Genomic DNA, 22928 nt, shown 5'->3' on the forward strand with positions numbered 1-22928 from the left:
AAAAAAAAAAAAAAAAAAAAAAAAAAAAAAATTCTTATCAGCCCATCCCTGATACAAATGTTCAACAATATTAATGAATTTTCTAAATAATAATACAGAATTTTAAAAGCTAAATGTTGATATTGGCCACAGCAGCAGGGCAGATATCGGTTATCGGTATAAAAAAAAAAAAAAAAATCAATATCTATCAATATTCATTAATTTCCTAAATAATTAATATTGAATTTTAAAAGCTAAATATGGATAAATATCAGTTCGGCCACAGCAGCAGGTTGAATATTGATTATGAGTATTGGCAGAAAAATAAATAAAAAATCCATATCAATCGACCCTAATACACGTCTGTCAATATTAATGAAATCCTAAATAATTAATATAGGATTTTAAAAGCCAAATATCGCTATCGGTAACAACTATAAAAAAAAATAAATAATAAATTTAAAAAAAATATATATATATATAATATATATATATATATATATATATATATATATATATATATATATATATATATATAAATCCATATTGGCTCATCCTTAATACACGTGTCTATCGATATTAATTAATTTAATTAATTAAATAATTAATATTTGATTTTGAAAGTTGAGTATCTGTGTAGGCAAGTATCAGATTTTGGTTTTATCTAAAAAAATAAATAAATAAATAAAAACCTCAGCTAATACAAATGACCATCAATATTAATTAATCTCCTAAATAATCAAACTCATTTCATTTCCATAAAACACAAAACAGTCACATTTGTTCAGATTTTCTCCAAACACGTGAGTTCCACTTTTGTCTCTTTTTAGTTTTATTTTCTAGATCACAGTGAATAAAACCTTCCCACACTTTACACTTTTTGTTTCTTCTCAAACCGTTTCACACTAAACCCTCCTCAATCTCGACTCGTCTTTGCGGCGTTTGTTTTTTCTCAGATAAGTCTCAGGAAGTCACATCAAAGTGTGAAAGTGCACGATGTGGAGATTACAGCGTCTCTTTGATGGAGCGGTGACCTGCTCCGCTCTGGCGTCCATACGTTCTACCGCAGCTTTCAGGAGATTCAACGCCAGAGTTAAAAATGAGCTTGAGGTTAAGTTGATAATAAAGCTAATACTTATTCTAGTACTAATGCTGCTACTAATGCTAATGCTAATATTACTACTACTAATTCTAACAATACTAATGCTACTACTACTACTAATACTAATACTAATGCTAATGCTAATACAGATTCTAATACTAATGCTAATACCACTACTAATAATAAAGCTAATACTAATTCTAGTACTAATGCTAAAGGAAATACTAATGCTGCTACTACTACTAATAATAATAATAATGCTAATGCTAATACAGATTCTAATACTAATGCTAATACTACTGCTAGTTCTAATGCTAATGCTAATACTACTGCTAATAGCAACACTAATGCTAATACTAATACCAATGTTAATACTAGTTCTAATACTAATGCTAGTACTAATGCTAATGCTAATACTACTACTTATACTAGTACTACTAATCCTAATACTACTGCTAATGCTAATGCTAATGTTAATGCTAATACTGTCTGTGTTTGTATAAATCGACACACCTCATTCAGTTTGTTTATTTATTTTACATTTTACACAGAAAACATCAAATATATGAAGTAAAACGTGTGGAATTATGTCGAAAAAGTGAAATAAATGGGTTTTATTCTGCACTTTTCTCCTTTAATGTTGTTTTGATTTGTTGTATTGTGATTTTAACGTCTTTCTTATTCGGTAAAACACTTTGAATTACTTTATGGACCAATTGTGCTTTAAAAAATAAACTTGTCTTGAGTTATAAATATCTTTCGACAAATCAAAAGGCAGAAACTAGAATTTGAATGTGTTTTATTATCATTATTATTATTATTATTAATCGAGTTATTTCACTTTTTTTTTCTTTACTACATAATTCCATAAATCTTGTCTTTTGTGTGTTTATAAAAAGCAGAAATGAGCCAAAATAAATAAATGGCACTGAGGGCGTGTCCAGACTTTTGTAGTGACGTACAGAATTAAAATTATGAACAAATTCTAAACAAACTCCACGGTTGTTTCCTTCCTTTGCCCGGTGTCATATTCACGTCTTTTGATGAGACATAATGAGACATAATCGTCCCCGACAGGTCCATATCCGGCCTTACTTTGTCATTATCCGTGTTTGGACTTGCTCCGAGCGGCGTTCCCTGCTCCGAGCGGCGTTCCCTGCTCCGAGCGGCGTTCCCTGCTCCACGTCCACGGTGCGTTCCACAGACTGAACGTTGGCGCTTTAATCCTCCAGAGTTTCACATGAAAAGAGTTCGTCCTGGTGTGAATTCTCCTCGTTTGTTTCTCACTCGATGAGTCACAGGTCAAACAGTAAAAAGAGAAACACGTCAAGAACACGCAACAGTGTCACAAGAAACACACACACAAGACACACACACACAAGAAACACACGACACACACAAGACACACACACAAGAAACACATACAAGAAACACACACAGAAGAAACACACAAGAAAAACACACACACACAAGAAACACACACACACAAGAAAAACACACACACACAAGAAACACACACACACAAGAAAAACACACACACACAAGAAACACACACACATACAAGAAACACACACACAAGACACACACACAGAAGAAACACACACACAAGAAACACACACACACAAGAAACACACACACACAAGAAACACACACACACAAGAAACACACACACACAAGAAACACACACACACAAGAAACACACACACACAAGAAACACACAAGAAACACACACACACAAGAAACACACACACATACAAGAAACACACACACAAGACACACACACAGAAGAAACACACACACAAGAAACACACACACACAAGAAACACACACACACAAGAAACACACACACACAAGAAACACACACACACAAGAAACACACACACACAAGAAACACGCACACAAGAAACACACAAGAAACACACACACAGAAGAAACACACACACATACACACACAAGACACACACACATACACAAGACACACATACACACAAGAAACACACACATACAAGAAACACACACACATACAAGAAACACACACACAAGAAACACACAAGAAACACACACACAGAAGAAACACACACACATACACACACAAGACACACACACATACACAAGACACACATACACACAAGAAACACACACATACAAGAAACACACACACATACAAGAAACACACAAGACACACACACACACACTTACACACACTGTTCAGACTGATTAAGGTGTACTTTTCTAAATCGTTCCCGTCCTTTTCTACACTTCACTTTGCATTGACTGCGTTGCGTTTGAGGTCAAGGGTCACGACCTTTGAGGGGCTCGTCACCGCTGACTTAATTAAAGAGGAGTCCAGCTGCGTCTGGGTCAAACGCTCCACTGACCTGTGCCCCCCCATTTTTAAAGACGTATAATAAATGTTCCCTATTCAAGCTTTTGACAGGACGCTGTGTTTCAGTTTGGACATTTTTCTGTTCAAAATGTTTAATTTGTTTTACTTTTTCTCGTTTATAATTTTGATCGTAGCATTTTAGCATTCAGCTCATAGATTATAGTCTTTATTTTTAGCGTGCAAATGTCGTGTTATGTGGAATTTCTTGGGTCTGCTTCGTGCTTGTCTCCATGGCGATGTTATTGCTCTGTCTGGAATGTTCCGAAGTGTAGTTTTAAACCTATTAAGTGTTTTATTGTTAAAATATCTTGAAAACATCTACCGTTTTTTTTTTTTTCCTCTCCACAAATCTGACCTGTAACAATCTTTTTGGCTTTACTTTTGCTTGTCTGGAATATTTATTTTTCACGCAAAGAGCAGAAAAGTTACATAGTGCAACTTTAAATCAGCCCCATTGTGCTTGTGTCTCTATGGTTCTCATCTCTGCGGACCATTTTCTTATAATTTACACGTTTTAAATCAGAATATTCATCTAAAACGACTTAATAAAATAGACAAATCCGCGTTAGAAAACTGCGGTGTCCAACGGAGCTGACGTCGCCGTAAACGTCATCACGACAAAGCGCCGCTTGCTGTTGGCGCCCCCTATGGACAGACGCACATCACGCTAACAAGTAGTGCATTTTATTTATTTATTTTTTACATTTGTAACAAAATGACGAAGCGACGCTGCCGAATCCTACGAGTATCAACAATTAAGAAAAGAAAATTGCTGAAGCAGTGGCAGTGAAAACAAAATGGCGTCTTAATAATAAATAATAAACGATTAAAGAATAAACTCAAACGTGAATCAGTCCAAAAACAACTTCAGAGGCTCAAACGGAAACTACTATACACTGATCCCTGGTTTATCTCAGGGGTCACGTTCTAAAAATAACCCACAATAGATGAAATCCGTGAAGTATCGTCTTTATTTTTTACATTATTCTCTCTGTTTTTGCTGTAAAACCCCTCACCACACACTTTATACACTTTTCTCACACAGGCGTCAACATTTTCTCACATTTCTCTCTCGTTTAAACTCTCTCAAAGTTCAAACCTTCGTAGGCGTCTTTGTCGGTGCAGAACGTTTCATCGACGTTGTGGGTTTTGTCGGGGAGAAAACAAATTGCAAACGTACAGCACTTCAGAGTCACACTGAGATCCAACGTTTATGTAAACAGCGACGTCGCGAAAGTTGAACCGCGTTATAGCGAGAGAGACAACTGTAACGTGGTTCAAATCTCTGAAAAGTCCATTTTTCCGAGGAGTTTCCGCTTTAATCTCGGCCTCTTGCTCCTCCTCAAGTTCTCGATGACTTTAGCTCGGAGCCACGTTTGGGGGTTGGTGGATTTTCTCTTCCCGGAGTCTGCGTCTCATCAGGAAACACTCCGCTTTTTCTGACTGTCCCGGGACGTCCAGAGGTTTTAGGGAGTGCGATGATACAAGGGGCTGAGTATGTGCTGATGACATCCAGCTTTTAAGGCAGGTGATGCTTCACAAAGTCTCCTCCTCCGCCTCATATCTGTGCGTTTCTGTGTTTTCCAGATTAAGAAAACATCGGAGGCGACGCTAACCACGATCCAGGACATGGTGACGATCGAAGACTACGACGTGTCCGAGTGTTTTCACCACAGCCGCTCCACGGAGTCGGTCAAGTCCACGGTGTCCGAGACGTATTTGAGCAAACCGAGCATCGCCAAGAGGAGGGCCAACCAGCAGGAGACGGAGCAGTTCTACTTTATGGTCAGTCCACGCGAAACAGTTAGTCTTATGAACGCACGACTTTTAGGTTTCAGATTTCGTTTATTTCCATTTCCTCAGAGAAATTTGAAGCAGGAATCAGCAGCATTAACATAAAAACATGAAATAATGTGACGTACGCTGGTCTTTAGCGGTAGGATGTGAGACGGGAGACAGCAGCGCACAATTTTCCACAATTTTCCACAATTTTTATTTCTTTTTTAATCATTTTTCAAAGTGCAATGAAGGTTTGAGGAGTAGAACCTTGTGTGTTGTTTCAGGCGCCTTTTATACCGTTTTACTAACTGGATCAAACTATTTTTACGTAAGAGGGGGGTGTTAAACAAATAACTTTAGCTCTTTACAACGCTTAAACCTCCATAAAACCAAATAAACCCATAAACCAAATTAACTTTATACACATATATACACACATAAACCTTAAAAACAAACATTAAATATACTTAAACCCTTTAAAATGCCCCACATGCCTCACCTAAACATCCTCCGCTTTGGTCCTGCCCCGGAACCTTTATAAAGAACTCGTTTCCCTGGGGACGTCTTTGACACCTGCACACACGGACACAGGAGGGAACGCAAACATTCTTAAAACACTATTCACTAAAAACACAACAATTACACCACGAACACACACTTAAAACATTCTTAAACAAGTATTGCGCTATAATATTGCACATTTTTAGCCGTTAGCTTTGAGTTTGTCGTCTTTTTCCTCCGGGACACGCAGCTTCTGTTAAAGTGTCACTGTGTCTCCAGATCTAAAACTGAGTAAAAGAACAGACAAGTGAAATAATAAACATGTTAAAATCGTTTGTGTGCAACTGTCGTATTTGTTAAAGTGTAAATAACGTTCAAAGTGCGGCGTGTTATTAAAGTGTAAGTGCTGAAGACTGAAGATGTTCTATGGTCCAGTCACGTTAAACTCGCTCATGATGTTTCAGCCACTTTGACCCGTTTAAGGATCTAAACTTTGACGTTTCCAAACCAGACGATTCTTCAGACGTCAGCACAGACTCTGCACTCGCTCGATAGAACCTCAGCGTTAAATCTGACTCCAAACGCCGTAATCTCCTGATAAAGTCCAGACGCTGCTCTTGGCTCACGCTGGTCACGAGACGCTCAGGATCGTCCACTTGAGCCGTAAATGTTTATAAGTTTAGAAATATGACGTTAGGGTGAGATCGTGAGAAGATTTGTGACGTATTCGACCAAAATCATGACTCAGTTCAGCAGAAACTCAACCAAAATGTGAAGAAAGAGCCTGAACGTTTAAGAGGAAAGAGTCTGAACGTTTAAGAGGAAAGAGTCTGAACGTTTAAGAGGAAAGAGCCTGATCGTTTAAGAGGAAAGAGTCTGAACGTTTAAGAGGAAAGAGTCTGAACGTTTAAGAGGAAAGAGCCTGATCGTTTAAGAGGAAAGAGTCTGAACGTTTAAGAGGAAAGAGTCTGAACGTTTAAGAGGAAAGAGTCTGAATGTTTAAGAGGAAAGAGTCTGAACGTTTAAGAGGAAAGAGCCTGAACGTTTAAGAGGAAAAGAGTCTGAACGTTTAAGAGGAAAGAGCCTGAACGTTTAAGAGGAAAGAGCCTGAACGTTTAAGAGGAAAGAGCCTGAACGTTTAAGAGGAAAGAGTCTGAACTGAGGAAATACAAAACATTTATTTTGTATTTTCTTATTTGTACATTAACAAACTTCGCTGTAACATATTTACAGACGTCTTAACTTTAGTCCCAAACTGTTTTTGTCTTGAGGAACCTCCTGAGATAGTTTCATCTTTAAACTGTACCTCCTCCTTTTGAGTACTACAAATGTACTACAAATGTACTACAAATGTACGACAAATGTACGAAAAATATACTACAAATACAAAAAAATACAAAAAGTCATGACAAAGTTACTATAAAGTTACTAGTCACTACAAAGTTACTACAGTTACTACAGTTACTACAAATGCACTACAAAATTACCACAAAGTTACTACAGTTACTACAGAGTTACTACAAAATTACTACAGTTACTACAAAATGACTACAAATGTAATACAAATTTAATACAAAATTACTATAAAATTAGCACAAAGTTACTACAGAACCATTTTCATTGTTTTCTTTTTTCTTCACGTCTCGGTGAACGTCTCTTATTTCCTGCTCGACAAACTCTGGTCTAATCTACAGTATTTTTATCGACATATTGACACAGGACTTTTTTTTTTTTTTTTTTTTTTTTTGAAATAACATTTGTACCCGAGACTCTTCAAACACAACATCTGTTCAGTCTGGTTTATTCTTTCAAACTTTAGTAACGTCGATATTCCCTGAACATCCTGGCTCTTCTCCGGTGTCTCTCGTGTTTCAGTCGATGTTCACGCTCGGATAAACGTCTCTAAACTCCGTCTTTGCTCTTTGACGTTTGTATTGTCCTTCGTCTGATTTAACACGTCTTCGTTCTTCTTCTCGTCTTCTCTGTGTAACTCTGTCATTTTCTCTCCATAGAAATTCCGGGAGTTCCTGGAGGGCAGTAACCTCATCGCCAAACTCCAGGCCAAACACGACTTGTTGAAGCGGACACTCGGCGAAGGTAAAGTTATTTATCACCGAAACCTAATCCAGTTGCTAACGACTTTTTGCAGAACTTTGAAATGCGATATTTGGTCGAACGATTATCTCAAAGGAACACGGCTTTAATCGCACAAATTGTTGTAGTTTCGTAGCTTTCCGATGACAAATTCCCATCGTTTTTGCCTTCAAAGTCGACAGCTGAGGGGGATCGTGAGCCGTAATACCCGTCTTAGTGATTGATTTGCTGCTAGCTTAATGCACTGCTGTGTATTAAGACGGGACACTGGTGATTACGTCCTTTTCTTCTGCGCTGGTGGGATCTACAGTGCTCCGCTTTAATAAGAGGGGCCTGCGCTTTAGGAAGAAAGACAAGACGCCGTACGTGATCATAATGTTGTCAAAGTTTGAGTTACGCACGTTACGCAAGTCAGGTCGTGTCTTTGGAGCAGATGGCTTTACATTTGGAAGCGATTTTGTGCAGAACCTGCCCTGAAGCTGGACATTTGTGCGACGATCGACTCGGAGAAAGACGCGGGATTGTGTCTGTGGAGTTTGTTTATGTTACGATAATGAAAAGATTGTGGAAAAGTGAAAGTTTATGTTGTGAGGGACACGTTTAACTCTCGTGTGTGTGTGTTTGTGTGTTCTCCCACAGGTCACAGAGCGGACTACATGACCACGAGGTAACGCACACACGCACTCACACACACTCACAAACGCACAAACAGCTGTACGTTCTCGTCTTTCATTGATAAAAATCCGTTTAACGCTGATGGACACACACTTTAGTTGATATTTAAACGCTAAAATGTTCAATTCTGCTGTAATAAAACGTGTTTGTAAAAATCCTAGCGTAGCGGTACGTTAGCGTGCTTGGTTGTGTAGCGTCACGTGAGTTTATCGTGACGGAACCCGACCGCACAACGAGACAAATTATTTAAATACATAATGAACACGTTTATTCAATTATTTAAACTTGTATTTGTGAAATTTTGAAATGTCTCTGCTCCTTAAATGTTCTGTTCTAATGTTGTTTCCTCGACGCAAACAAACCTGGAGTTGTGTTTTGTTCTTCTCTCAAACTGAAAACACGCTGTTCCACCTTGTGATGTCATCGTGTGGTGATACAGGAAGTGCTCCACTGTGTTTTTAAACTCCACACACCTTCATTTCTAGAATCATTTGGATCATTTCAGTCCTGGAGTTGCCGCTTATCTCGACTGAACTAAAGGTAAAAGGAGCTGTTCACTTGGAAAAACTACCACTTCATGACATCACGAGGTGGAACTGAGTGTTTTCAGTCTGAGAGAAGAACAAAACACAACTCCAGGTCAGTTTGCGATGAGGAAACAGCATCAGAACGTGGTTTAAACCTCACACGAGTCCATTTTGTGTCACACAGGACCTTAAAGTGTCTTAAACGGTTGGATTTTACTATTTGAAATCCCTTGAAATGAATTGGATTGCTTGTGTTTGCTCTCTTTGTATTGTAGACACCCAAATGGGGCTTTCAGAACGCTCCCAGGCTCCCGTCGGCCCAGGCCGCGCTCTGTTTTTAATGTTAGATTATTTAATGGAAATTTGGAGTCGTTTATCAAGGTACAAAAATCAAATTCTGTCAGTTTGACGCCGCCGCTCTTATCTATTTTCTGTCCCGCTCCTGCTGCTGCCTGGCCATTTGGGTGTAGGGTCTTTTCAGGACGTCCGAGCTGTAATTTACCTTTCAGCAGAGAAACAATCATAAACTTCTGAGCTGGTTTCTTGGGTCTGTCCTTATAAGGTCTGTCCTTTTAAGGGTGTGTCCTTATAAGCTCTGTCCGCACACACCGGGGTGGATTTGATAGATTGGTGGCGAGGAGGGCAGTCGGGGGGTGAACGTTTTGTCTCCGTCAGCTCCTCTTGACTTAGTGCTGACCTGGCATCGCCCAACTGTTCTGGGAGGACATATTTTAGCCTCCTCCTCGTCCAGACGCGGCGTTTTTTAAAATGAGTCCGTGGATAAACGGCCCGACTCTGTGTCCAGGAGGAATCTGCGGGTAATCGATAGTCGTGACGCGGGGCCCTGAGGACATCGAACCAAATGAAATTATAATCGTAATAACTAACCAGCTTTAAAGTGCACTGTGGAACTTTTCCGGAGGGGGCTCTACCTGCATGTCTCTATGGAAATCTCCGCAGTATGGCATTAAACGTATCTACTACAGAGCTGAAAATCCACACAAAACAAAACGTGTATCTCACTTCTTCACAGATGTGGCCTGTAATTTGGTCCGCTCGTCTCCATGATGATGAGTTTAATGCCGTACCGTGGAATATTGTTGGTAACATCTCCATGGAGACAAGCCGGTAGCAGACGCACCAAAAGGACAAGAACAAATATAAAGTGTCTGTTTGTCAGTGTAACTTTACTGTGTGATTAACAGAAAGATTGATTTGATAAAACTGATCACAGACCAACGCAAAAGTAATGATTATAGCCACAGCTGCCCTGGGACAGTCTGACAGAAGTGAGGCTGCCGATCTGCGCCTCCGCCCCTCCGACCGTCACCGACCCTCACACACACACACACACCGCCTCGGTTGAAGTCGGTGGTGTGGACACGACTTTCAAACGAGGCAAAGTGGGTGAAGTGCTTTGCCTAAGGACCCAACTAAAGTTTTTTCCACTGGCGCCCCCTTGTGGCACCTCATATTCCCAGTGGTCTCCCATCCGAGCATGAGGCCCCGCCCCCGAGATCAGGCTTTAACCAACCAGTGTGGCCAATAGGAAGAGTGATCCAGACGCTGTGAACAGAAGTAAAGACGTATTTGGACAATAGTAATAAATCTGTGTTTCTCCTCACAATAATAGTTACGTTAAAGTCTGAAGCAGTGACCTGTGTAGTTCCCACCTCCCTGGCCCTTGACCGACCCGTAGTGCAGTCCAGACCGGGATGGGGCATGTCCGGGGCTTTGGTGAGCAGATGCTGTGGTGCTAACTTGGGTCTTGCGTTTTCTCTCTCTCCTCTTCCCTCTCTTCTCTTTTGCATCACTCTTCTGTTTAGCCGCGGACGCCGGAACTCGCACGCTCGACACCAGGTACAGCTTTTGGGCCATTCTCGCTTGCTTTGCTGATTTTCTGTTTGAATCCGTGTGTTTTTTTTCTCGTCACATGTGAGTAACGGGACAGACTGAGTTGAAGTCGTGCACAGAACCATTTTTATTGAATTTGTTTGACCGAAAACGCCGTCATCCGTAGTTTCACATATCCACAGATTGGATTACATAACGCCACTGGATCAGATCTATGGCTCAATCGTCACGGCTCCACTGCAGTGATACCAAATCGATTCTTGGCCCGGTCACCGCGTTTGGATCGTGCGTTTCCCCTTGAGGGCTGTAAAATGATCCACACGCTCATTAAAAACATGTAGTGAGTCTGTGTCCAGCCGCAGACGCAGCCAAACGCCGAGGCACAGAACCAGCACGTTCACATTTGGTCCAGTGAGGTTCATCTGGTTTTTCAATACAGGATTTTTTCAGACTAAGGTTCAGTTTGGTTTCATAACTGACAAAATAGAGAAATAAAAGCACCAGGATCATGTAGAGCAGGTTAATACGAACATTTAAGACCAAAACGACGAGTCTGACAGCAGCAGGGACAGAGAGAGGACAGTTTTACAAAAACAACAGAAAAATAAACGACCAAAAACTACAGAAAAACCAAAACAATTCAAAATAACTAAAAAAAACAAAACAACCTAAAAATTACTAAAAAAAAAACAACCTAAAAATTACAAAAAAAACAAAACAAAAAAAACTAAAAAAGAAAAAGAAATTTATAAACCCTCAAAAAAAATAAAAAAATAAAAAATGTTTAAAAACCCTCAAAAAAATAAAAAAAACCTTTAAAAAAACCCTAAAAATTACTTACAAAAATACAGAAAAAAAACTTAAAAAAAAAACCTTAAAAAAAACAAACAAAAAAACTAAAAAAATTACAAAAAAAATGCAGAAAAAAAGTAAAAACCCTCAAAAAAACTAAAAAAAAAAAAAAACTTAAAAAAACCCCTAAAAATAAAAAAAAAAAAATACAAAAAAATTGTAAAACCCTCAAAAAACAAAAAAACAACTTAAACCCCCCCCCCCCCCCCCCCCCAAAAAAAAAAAAAAAAAAAAATTGATATGATTCAGTGAAAAATAAAGGCTTTCGAGACACTTAATGATCAACCCAATTTTCACAAAAACTAAACATTTTTTGGCATTTATCTTCCATTTATTGAAGATAAATAAACAAAGTGCATTTCGTTTTGTGCATTTTACCAACGATAAAAACACATCAGACTGTTCCATGTGTCAGTTTTATTCATCCACAGTTTATACGAGCTCCACATTTACATTTACACAGAGACATGTGCAGTTTAACGACTCTGAACGATCAAAACATATCGAATAAAACAACTGAGAGACTAAAAGACTTTGTTAAACTAAACTTAATATGAAATAAACCTGTTTTAATCATGAAAACAGTGAATCAAATGTCAAAAGTTCTGCATAAATGAGTCTTTTTCCTCTAAACAAGCCACACAAATGTAGTGCATTGACTGAAAAATTTGGTAAAATGTACAAAAAAATAACTCTTGGCGATATATCGATACAACAGCCAACGATATCGATACATTATCCTTAAATTAAATAATACGATATATAGATTTTTTGATATTTTTGTACACCCCATTGTCACTTTACATTACAAAACTGTGTCCTCTGTCTTTTTTTTTCTATGTAACTAAATTTGTATTATGTTAAGTTTTTATTTCTTGCATCTTTCAAGTCTAACGCCGCTTTAGGAAGAACCATCTGAAAACTCACTCTGCTCTTTCCTCGCTGTGAAACGTGCTCTTTCTGTGCCACGGTTGCAGTTTTAAATAGTGTGGGTTGAATGGCGACGGTTTGTGCCTCTCTTTAGGTCGAGCGGCCCGTAAATAATCAGACGTCAACTCAGTCTGGTCTGTGTTATTAATACACGTGTACTTCCTGACCAGGGCATGACCAGTGCTTTTACTGACCTCAACAACTGCAAAATCCTTCCAAACACATTAAAAAGTTACTTGTTTTGTGAAGTACTAGTTGTTTGGCTGGTCTGTCCCTGAGTACAGTGTATTTGTAAATCCGCCGCTGTTCGATATCGTGTTTTTTGACTTTTTCTGATAACGTTATTTTCAGGATTCTGGACAGGCCATCCCCCGTGTGGTCGAGAGCTGCATTCGCTACATTAATTTATACGGTGAGTTGCACTTTTAGCGTGAGATTCGAGCCCGTCATCTGAGCTGGGTGTTAATTATCTGGACGTCTGCTTCTGTAAAACTGACGCTGTGCAGATTCCAGGCTGTTGACGGAGAAGAAACTTTAAAAACACGACGACGTTAAAGAGCTCGTGTGTGTTATAATCGACCTGGAGTTGTGTTTTGTTTCATTTACTGTATTTTCTGAAGTATACGTCGCTCTGGAGTATAAGTCGCACCAGTGAAACATGCAGAATAATGAAGAAAAAACATATATAAGTCTCAAAAAATACATTTAAGTATCTAGTTATTTAAGTCAAACCCATGAATTCTCCCATTCTTTCATTTAAAAACATCACACTCCACATTTACACATTTAAAAGTACTCAGTAAAAGTACTCGGACTATACGTCGCTCTGGAGTATAAGTCGCACCACCCGAAAAGTGCAGAATAATGAAGAAAAAAACATATATAAGTCGCATTTTTGAGGGAAATTTATTTTACAAAATCCGAGACCAAGAACAGACATTTTCTCTTTAAATCAAGTTGTAATAATAATAATAAAATGTGGACCAACAGGCTGAATATCAGTACATCACGCTAACGTAACACATTTATATTTATTCAGCTCCATGAAGCACAGACAGAACTGAACACGTGTCTGGTTTGTTAACGTAAGATATTAACAGTTAATCACATAAATAAAGCAGAAAAAACAAGAGAAACCATTTTGTTTTAGTGTCATTTTTGTTGAGTGTTTGTCTTTTAAATGAGTGTAATGTTGATATTTTAAATGTTGAGTGGTTCAGGAGGAGTAGATACTGGTCCAAGTCTAGAGCCCCTCGCACGACTGTCACTGTGACAAGAACCAACATGTGACATTATAGATTTGAATCATTTCACATATAAGTCACATCTGAGGAGAAGTCACACCCGACAAACTCAACAAACTCACACTTATAGTTTAAAAAAAAAAACGGTACACATGTTTGAGTAAACCTTTATTATTCACAGTAGCACAAAAACCTCTGTTCCACCTTGTGATGTCATGAAGTGGCATTTATAAAGTTAACAGCCGCCTTTTCTTTCACCTTTAGTTCAGTAGAGATTTGCAATTCCAGAACTGAAAAAATGATTCTATAAATGAAGGTGTGTGGAGTTTAAAAACACAGCGGAGCACTTCCTGTATCACCACATGATGACATCACAAGGTGGAACAGAGTGTTTTGGTTGTTTTTTTTTTCAGTTTAAAAGAAGAACTTGGTTAAATCTGCAGGTTTGTGTGTTAAACATGTGTGAATGAAACAAAAAAAACACAACTCCGGGTCTGTTTGTGACGAGGAAACGACATTAGAACATCACAGATCAGAAAAAATCCAAATCTGAGCCGTTTAATTCGATCTGACTCAACGACTTTTTGTCTTTACGTGATTAATTAAACATCACACACACAGTCACGTTGAGCAGGTCCCGTGATGTTCCTCTCTGACCCTGTTCCTTCCCGTTTCACACTTTCGTCTCCTCTCATGGCCGTCCCTCTTCGGGCTTTAATTACGTTTAATTAGAAAAGTGATGGGTCTCAATGATCGGCCCTTTTGTCGATCTTAAGTTGTGTTTTGCAGAGTCTCTGGGTTTTATCTGATCTTCCGTGTTAAATCTCTGTTTTCTGTTCGTGTCTCTGCAGGTCTCCAACATCAAGGAATATTCCGCGTGTCTGGGTCGCAACTGGAAGTCAACGACATTAAAAACTCCTTTGAAAGAGGTACAGACTTTAGCGTTTTTATCTTTTAGCATTAAATCAGACGTATTGTGCAAGTTTCTCCCATTTTAAATCACAATATTCATCTAAAACGACTTCATAAAAGAAACTAATCCGCTGAGTTCTGCGTTAGAAAACTGCGGTGTCCAATAGGAGCTGACGTCGCCGTAAACGTCATGACAATAAAGAGGCGTGTAGCTGTAGCGCCCCCTGTGGACAGATGCACGTCGCACTAGAGCAGAGCGTTTTTAAAAATTTGTACCAAAATGACGACGCGACGCTGCAGAATCCTACGAGTATCAACGATTAAGAAAATAAAACTGGAGAAGGAAGTGCGGACGTCACAGGGGGCGTGGCACAGGGGGCGTGTCACAGGGGGCGTGGCACAGGGGGCGTGGCACAGGGGGCGTGGCACAGGGGGCGTGGCACAGTGACGGTGAAAACAGGGATTGATCAGAAGTGCTGGAATGTAACCAAGTAAAAGTCGTAAAGTTCTATACTCATGTAAAACTTTCAGGTATCTGTACTTTACTTAAGTACATTTTACAGTGTGTACTTTTTACTTTTACTTCACCACATTCGAGAGCAGTATCTGTACTTTCTACTCCACTACATTTTTAAACAGCACTGAAAAGTAAAAGTATGATTTCTTATTGTTTGAAAAGGCTGAGGTTTATTTTTAACACGTTCAGAATTTGAGCAAAACAAAAATAAACAAATAAAAACAGAAAAAAACGATCGATTCATTTGTTTCTGTTGAACCGAATTCAGCTCAAATCTTTATCAAAATCATCACATTTGAAGATTTAAAAGACTCAAAATCTGTGAGAAATACTTTGACTTTTTGCTCTTTAAGTACATTTTTAAACAGTTACTTTAATAGGTTTTTTCATGTGATACTTTTACATTTACTTGAGTATTCTTTTGTTCTGATATCTGTACTTTTACTTGAGTACCGGCACTTCTTCCACCACTATTGATCAGCAAAATGTTGTCTTGAAAAGAAAAAAAAACACTATTAAAGATTGCTCAAACATGAATCACTCCAAAAACAACTTCAGGTGAGTAAATATTGGGGGAAAAAAACGACTAAAACACGACTCAAAGCTCAGAAAAGTCAATTTTTTTTTCATAATTGCTGCTTTAAAATGATCTGTTTTGTTCATTTGTTCATTAATCTTATGTTCCATGTTTTAGGAAATGACCCACTGACAGACGAAGAGAACAACCACGACATAAACTCAGTGGCTGGCGTCCTCAAACTGTACTTCAGAGGCCTGGAGAACCCGCTGTTCCCCAAAGAACGCTTCAATGAACTGCTCTCCTGCATCAGTGAGGATATATTCACTTTAACGTCTTGATTTTGTTTTGTTTTTCTGTTTATGTGCGTGTTCATTCGCTTGACGGCAAACTGCATCAACATAAACACACAGACAGATCTCTAATCGATCGATAATCTGCATTTCCTTTGTCCTAAGAAGGGGCTAATATCGATTCTAACGCTTTAAAACAAATGAAAGAGACACAAACTGAGGCCAAGTTGAAATAATCTACCGTATTTTCCGCATCGGAGTATAAGGCACCTTCAATGAATGGCCTATTTTAAAACAGTTTTCATATATAGGACGCACCGCAGTATAAGGCTCATAGAATATAAACTACTGTAGTATCTGGGGTTGTGTTCTGCAACGAGATGGAGCTGCACTAAAGGGAACATCAACAAAACAGATAAGTCAGTCAAACTTTATTAATAGAATATAAAAAAAATGCTCTGAAAACTTTGTTCACTCACAAAACAAGTTAATGCATCACGATATAGTAACTCTGGAAATAGTGCAACGCAATAACAAAAACTCAACGTCGTTCAAACGTTAATGTCCAGATTCACATTATCTCCAGCCTCGTTCAGTTGTAAACACGTGAAAGAAACACGTAAAACTCACTTTTTCAGTTCATTCCTCATTCACGAATCCGTCGAGTTCTTCCTCTTCAGTGTCTGAGTTGAACAGTTGGTCGAGCTCGTTCAAAGTGCTCGATTCCGTCTCGTCAAAATCGCCATTATCCGTGTCGCTGCTGTTGTCTTACAGTTCAGTGACGATTCCTGCCTTCGTGAAACTCGGACCACAGTTGAGACGGATATATCAGCCCAGGCATCTGCAATATTTCACCCAGCGCTGACTCCCCGTCTCCTCGTTATTACAACTATTACTTGGCAGCTTAGATTATATTTTAAATGTTCTATTCACATAAAACTGAATTAAAATGGAATTAAAAAGGATGTAATATTTAGTTTAAAGGACAGATGGACGTTAATAAGACCCAAGAACAAGGCGTAAAGGGTTTGGCTCGTTTGTTTTCATCAGTTGCCATGTTGCAGTTCTTCTCAGACTGCTGTAGATTTCCCATGAGCCTTTGCACCTGTGTGTTTATGTACCGACAGGCCTGTCTCCTCCGTGTGAAGCGTGCGTCTGATCCAGGCTGTTCTTGGGCGTTTTTAGGCCTGAGCCACGAGGAGTCTGTGTTTACACTCCCCAGCGTCACACTCCATGTCTTAAAAGTCGTGTTCTTTGTTTCTTTGGCTTCTTAAACTATTTTGGATTATTGATATTAAGATTAATCAATACTCGTGATTATTTATGTCAGAATATGATTGCAAGAAGTTTTCAAATGTAATTATGAACATTTTAAAAGCTAAAAGTTCATTTAAACATAGATTCCTCCCTGTTTTTGTCACATTAATGACACTTTTTTCATACAGAATCTGCTCATATTTTGTTTATGTGGAAATCTGTCAAACTCAAGGCCCCCGAGCCAAATGTAGCCCGCCACTTCATTTTATGTGGCCCGTGACAAGGTAAATTAAAAGGTATAACTGTCAGTCAAAATGTTAGTTCATAAGGAGATACGCAGTTACACAGACATCTATGGAAATTGAATATTTGTAGCTTTAATAAGTAATAAATACAGAAACAGTAAATTAACAAGTTAAGTGGCCCTCGGTGAAAATGTGTTTGACTCCCCTGTGTTTTTCACTTTGAGGTTGTTGAAGTCTTAACGCACCTTCCTATGTCCATGATCTTGAGTTGTCGTAATCTAGTGTCGTTTTACAAAAAGATGAAGCAAAATTGGACACGGTGAAATCTCTACAGACTCGATATTTCCTTGGTGTGACTTAAACGTCCGATATTACACAAAACTGACTCTTGTAGCTTTAAACCGTGTTATAATGTTGTTACCTCCTTAAAAACAGACCTGGAGTTGTGTTTTGTTTCATTCACATGTTTGAGTCACACTTTATTATTAGTCTGTGACATCTACAAACCTAAAAATGCGACGTTCCACCTTGTGATGTCATCGAGTGGTAGTTTTTTCAAGTGAACAGCTCCTCCTTTTACCTTTAGTTCAGTCGAGATTGTCAATTCCAGAGCTGAAAAAATCATCCAAATGATTCTAGAAATGAAGGTGTGTGGAGTTTAAAAACACAGCGGAGCACTTCCTGTATCACCACATGATGACATCACAAGGTGGAACAGAGTGTTTTGTTCAGTTTGAGAGAAGAACTCAGCCTAAATCTGCAGGTTTGTGTGTTAAACATGTGCGAATGAAACAAAAAAACACAACTCCAGGTCTGTTTGTGACGAGGAAACGACATTAGAACATTACAGATCTGAAAATAGCATAAAAATGGGGCCGTTTAAAATAATTTGTGTGTTTATAGACGGTACATTCAGGACTCAGGTGTCATGAAATTACTTTAGAAAATGCATAGAAGCGGGAAGTTGTTTGTAACCAGCTGGAAACCTGCCCACTCAAAGTACATTTTGCATATATAAACCCTCCAGCCATAGTTCCATATCTTGGCGTTTCCGTGGAGTTTGTTTGTGCTGTGCCCCGTTTCGCCTTCGAATTTATAACCTTCATAAATCTACGGAAGCAACACATTTTCGGAAAAACCTGCTGGATGTTCTTTAGGTATTCACAAGATAAAATGAATCACAACCTTCCCAGAGGCTCAAATCCCAGATGGCGGAGCGTGGCTGGAGGGTGACAGGTCTATTTTTAGCAGACAGCGCCGCCTCAGCCCCACAAAATAAAAAACCGACTCGTACAAGTGCAGCAGCAGAACAAATGTGATTGTCCTGAAACACAACAGCATTTGGTGAAGCGTTTGGAAAGTGCAGTGTTTTTATTACTCGAAAAGTAATAAAAAACACTGAGAAAAGATGTGCACGTGTGTGTTTAAACGCTACAGAGGTGGGACGATACACAATAATATCATTTATCGTGGTTAAAAAACATTGATAATAATCGTTTGTATGTCATTTTGTATAATCGTGATAATCGCCAGCAAAGATAAACGCCGTTATATCACCAGAATGTGCAGAAAAAGAAAAAAAACTTATCCACAGGGGTGTCAACAGGTTTGGGACAAAGGGGGCTGTTGTCCGGGGGCCCAGGGTCTTAGGGGGCCCAGAATTGGACCGTCTTCCTATTAATTTGTATTACAGGGGTAGTTGTTATCAGTGAAAACAACTACGATTTAGCAAAGTACAGTGTTATGACAGTTGTTTAAACACGGAACTTATTCATAATATTAAAGTTATAATTCCTAACATTTTTAAACCGTCAGCAACTTTAATCATTATCGTGATATAATCGTTAATCGTAATCATTTTTACCCTGATAATCGTCACACAAAATTTTAATATTGTCCCATGTCCATCACGCTGTTTTTTAATCTATATTATAATGTCGTTTCCTCGTCACAAACAGACCTGGAGTTGTGTTTTTTTTTTTGTTTCATGTTGAATTTAGTCAGTTCTTTCTGTTCATACTGTGTTAAAACAAAGCTCAGATTCACTTCAGACAGAGCAGTGCCTCCAGTTAGCATCACACCCCTATCGAATCAGTTAGACAGTCTGAAAATTTAAGAAAAAATACGCAATGGAGCCTGGATCAATCTGAGTGTTCATGGTCCTGTTTAGTTTGATTTTCAACAAAAAGGAGTAAGAGTGAGAAAAAAACGTTTGGCTAATGCTAATGCTAATGCTAACGCTAGCTTGTGACTGTAATATTATTTGAGTGACTTGTTTAACAGCTCAAATCATCTCACCTGTTGTAGCGGTAGTTTGAATTTAGTCAGTTCTTTCTTGTCAAATTGTGTTAAAACAAAGCTCAGATTCACTTCAGACAGAGCAGTGCCTCCAGTTAGCATCACACCCCTTTCAAATCAGTTAGACAGTCTGAAAATTTAAGAAAAAATACGCAATGGAGCCTGTGATCAGTCTGAGCGCTCATGGTCCTGTTTAGTTTGATTTTCAACAAAAAGGAGTAAGAGTGAGAGTAACTAACTGAAAAAACGTTTGGCTAATGCTAATGCTAATGCTAGCTAGCTTGACTGTAATGGTATTTGCGAGAACAGCACTAATCAGTTTCAAGTTAGTTTCATGTTTAACACACAAACCTGCAGATTTAGGCTTGAGTTCTTCTCTCAAACTGAAAACACTCTGTTCCACCTTGTGATGTCATCATGTGGTGATACAGGAAGTGCTATGGTGTTTAGTGTTTGAGATGTTTTGATAGCCTTGTAGTATAAAATGTCTTATTGTATTTCATTAGTTTTTTGTTTTGCGTTTCAGGAGTGGACAACCTCTATGAACGAGCTTTGTACATCCGGAAGATTCTTCTGACCGTCCCTCGATCGGTTCTGGTCGTCATGCGCTACCTCTTTGCTTTCCTCAACCAGTAAGTGTGTTCCTACATGCGTCTCTATTGGCGGAATGTTCAGCGGTTACCATGGAGACACAATGCACACATTAGCAAACGTGAACAAAAAAAGTTTAAGATTGTCAGAAAACTCAAGAAAAAATACAAAATTAATTTAAACGGCACATTTTCAGGAGCTTGTGATCAATACGAGCATTTTGAACAGTGATTTTAAACAGAAAAGTGAGAGGGATTAACTGAAAAATGGTTGGCTAATGCTAGCTAGCTTGACTGTAATGTTATTTGCGAGAACAGCACGAATCAGTTTCAAGTTAGTCAGTTCTTTCTGGTCTGATTGTGTTAAAACAAAGCTCAGATTATAACTTGAATATCAGAGCTTCAGACAGAGCGGTGCCTCCAGTTAGCATCACATCCCCAGGGAATGAAAACAAAGCTCAGATTCACTTCAGACAGAGCAGTGCCTCTAGTTAGCATCACACCCCTATTGAATCAGTTAGACAGTCTGAAAATTTAAGAAAAAATACGCAATGGAGCCTGTGATCAATCTGAGCGCTCATGATCCTGTTTAGTTTGATTTTCAACAAAAATGAGTAAGAGTGAGAGTAACTAACTGAAAAAACGTTTGGCTAATGCTAATGCTAAAGCTAGCTTGTGACTGTAATATTATTTGAGTGACTTGTTTAACAGCTCAAATCATCTCACCTGTTGTAGCGGTAGTTTCAGTTTAGTCTGTTCTTTCTGTTCCGATTGCGCTAAAACAAACCTCAGATTATTTTTTTTACGTTTGCGTTACCGTAGCGACAGCCTTAACGTCCGGGTTTTCCGCACTTTGTCCCCCCCCAGTCTGTCCCAGTACAGCGACGAGAACATGATGGACCCTTACAACCTGGCCATCTGCTTCGGTCCGACCCTGATGCCGACCCCGGACTGTCAGGACCAGGTGTCGTGTCAGGCCCACGTCAACGAGATCGTCAAAACCATCATCATCCACCACGAGACCATCTTCCCCGACGCCAAAGAGCTGGACGGGCCCATCTACGAGAAGTGCATGGCGGGAGGAGACTACTGGTGAGGACCTGCATTTAAATAATAATAAATAATAATAATAATATACGCTTCACAGTACGTACAAGAATAAAATATCATAAAATCAAACATTGAAAGCGATTGAGGTGAGTTTTGAGTTCTTTTTTGAAGGTGGGGAGGTCAGAGGTCACGGAGGGGTTTAGGTAGAGAGTTCCAGACGGGAACGTGGGGCCAGCGATGGAGAAGGGGAGGGACAGGAGGTTGGAGCTGGAGGAGCTGGAGGAGGCGAGATGGAGCGTGGAGGTGGAGCAGGAGGAGGAGCATTTGAAGAAACGGGAAACGCTCGTCGTCCCGTTGGATTTATAAAGCTCCGTCTGTGCCGTTTGTTCTTCTGAGATACTGAGGTTTAAATTTGTGACCGCGCGTAAAGAACAGTGGAATCGGAAAATGTTGGGGTTTTTTGCCAGGGATGCGCCGATCCAGCTTAAAATATCGATACTTTGAAGTGTCTGCTGATTCCCGATATTGACTGATACCACTGTAGGGAGGGAAAATGGCGTTTATTTCCTTAAATCCAGTTGTGTTTTGTAACTGCTGCTTGTTCTTCACGTCATTACTGATCTGTTCACGTTTTAGGCCAAATAGTTTGACATCTGCAGAACCGATATCACGAAATCAATACTCGATCCAGCTAATTTTACAGTGTCCTGCCAATATTTGACACCAATAAATAGACACAGCTAACCTGGAAGTGGAAGATATGAACATTAATAACAGACAAATCAGGTCCTTCTTTCCCCGAGGTCGCTCCTGTTAGCGTTAGCAACAGGTTTGATTGACAGTGTTGCTAAGCGCCCGCTCCCTGCTAAACCAGCGGTGTGGGCGGGAAGAGGCGTGACCTTCAACAGCCTCGCTCTGGATTGGCTCTTTGGTTGTTATGATGCTCCAGATTCGCCGCTCCACCTGCTCCGGCCTCGATGAGCTTCGTTTGGAGCTGAAGCTGCGGCGACGTCAGACTCACTCCGTCACTTCTTCTGTGGTATCGGTGCATTCTTAGTTTTTTTATGAACGTGCAATTGTTCCAAAAACTTTGAACGTGTAAATGTTGATCAGTACACTGGCAAATAGAAAATTTTTTTTTACACTTACAAATTTCGTTTTACTCTTACAACTTTGTAATTTTACACGTACAAACCTGGAAATTAATTTTGAGACATTCATTGAACCGAGTTAGCATAAGGCGCTAGCTAATGCAACAACACTGACTTTCTCTACGCAGTTTACCTCAGTATATAACTTATTGAAAGGTGAATAACGCACATCATA

The 22928-nt window shown here is 39.2% G+C and overlaps 1 protein-coding gene across 6 annotated transcripts in view; it reads left to right on the plus strand.

Moving 5' to 3' along the window:
* The window catches only part of srgap1a (SLIT-ROBO Rho GTPase activating protein 1a), a 142275-nt gene that overhangs the window by 95992 nt on the left and 23355 nt on the right, over positions 1-22928 (plus strand). For 4 of the 6 annotated variants that reach the window (XM_055222624.1, XM_033967676.2, XM_055222626.1 and 1 more), the window contains exons 9-17: positions 5055-5252; positions 7760-7844; positions 8481-8508; positions 9319-9424; positions 13031-13091; positions 14775-14852; positions 16047-16181; positions 20489-20594; positions 21420-21644. In XM_055222624.1, coding sequence (XP_055078599.1) covers positions 5055-5252; positions 7760-7844; positions 8481-8508; positions 9319-9424; positions 13031-13091; positions 14775-14852; positions 16047-16181; positions 20489-20594; positions 21420-21644 — 1022 coding nt within the window. Of the gene's footprint in view, positions 1-5054; positions 5253-7759; positions 7845-8480; positions 8509-9318; positions 9425-10869; positions 10904-13030; positions 13092-14774; positions 14853-16046; positions 16182-20488; positions 20595-21419; positions 21645-22928 lie in introns of all 6 variants that reach the window. The other 2 variants (XM_033967677.2, XM_055222625.1) reach the window with 1 other exon arrangement.

The sequence above is a fragment of the Periophthalmus magnuspinnatus genome, chromosome 6 (assembly GCF_009829125.3).
Source record: "Periophthalmus magnuspinnatus isolate fPerMag1 chromosome 6, fPerMag1.2.pri, whole genome shotgun sequence".
Taxonomy (NCBI): domain Eukaryota; kingdom Metazoa; phylum Chordata; class Actinopteri; order Gobiiformes; family Gobiidae; genus Periophthalmus; species Periophthalmus magnuspinnatus.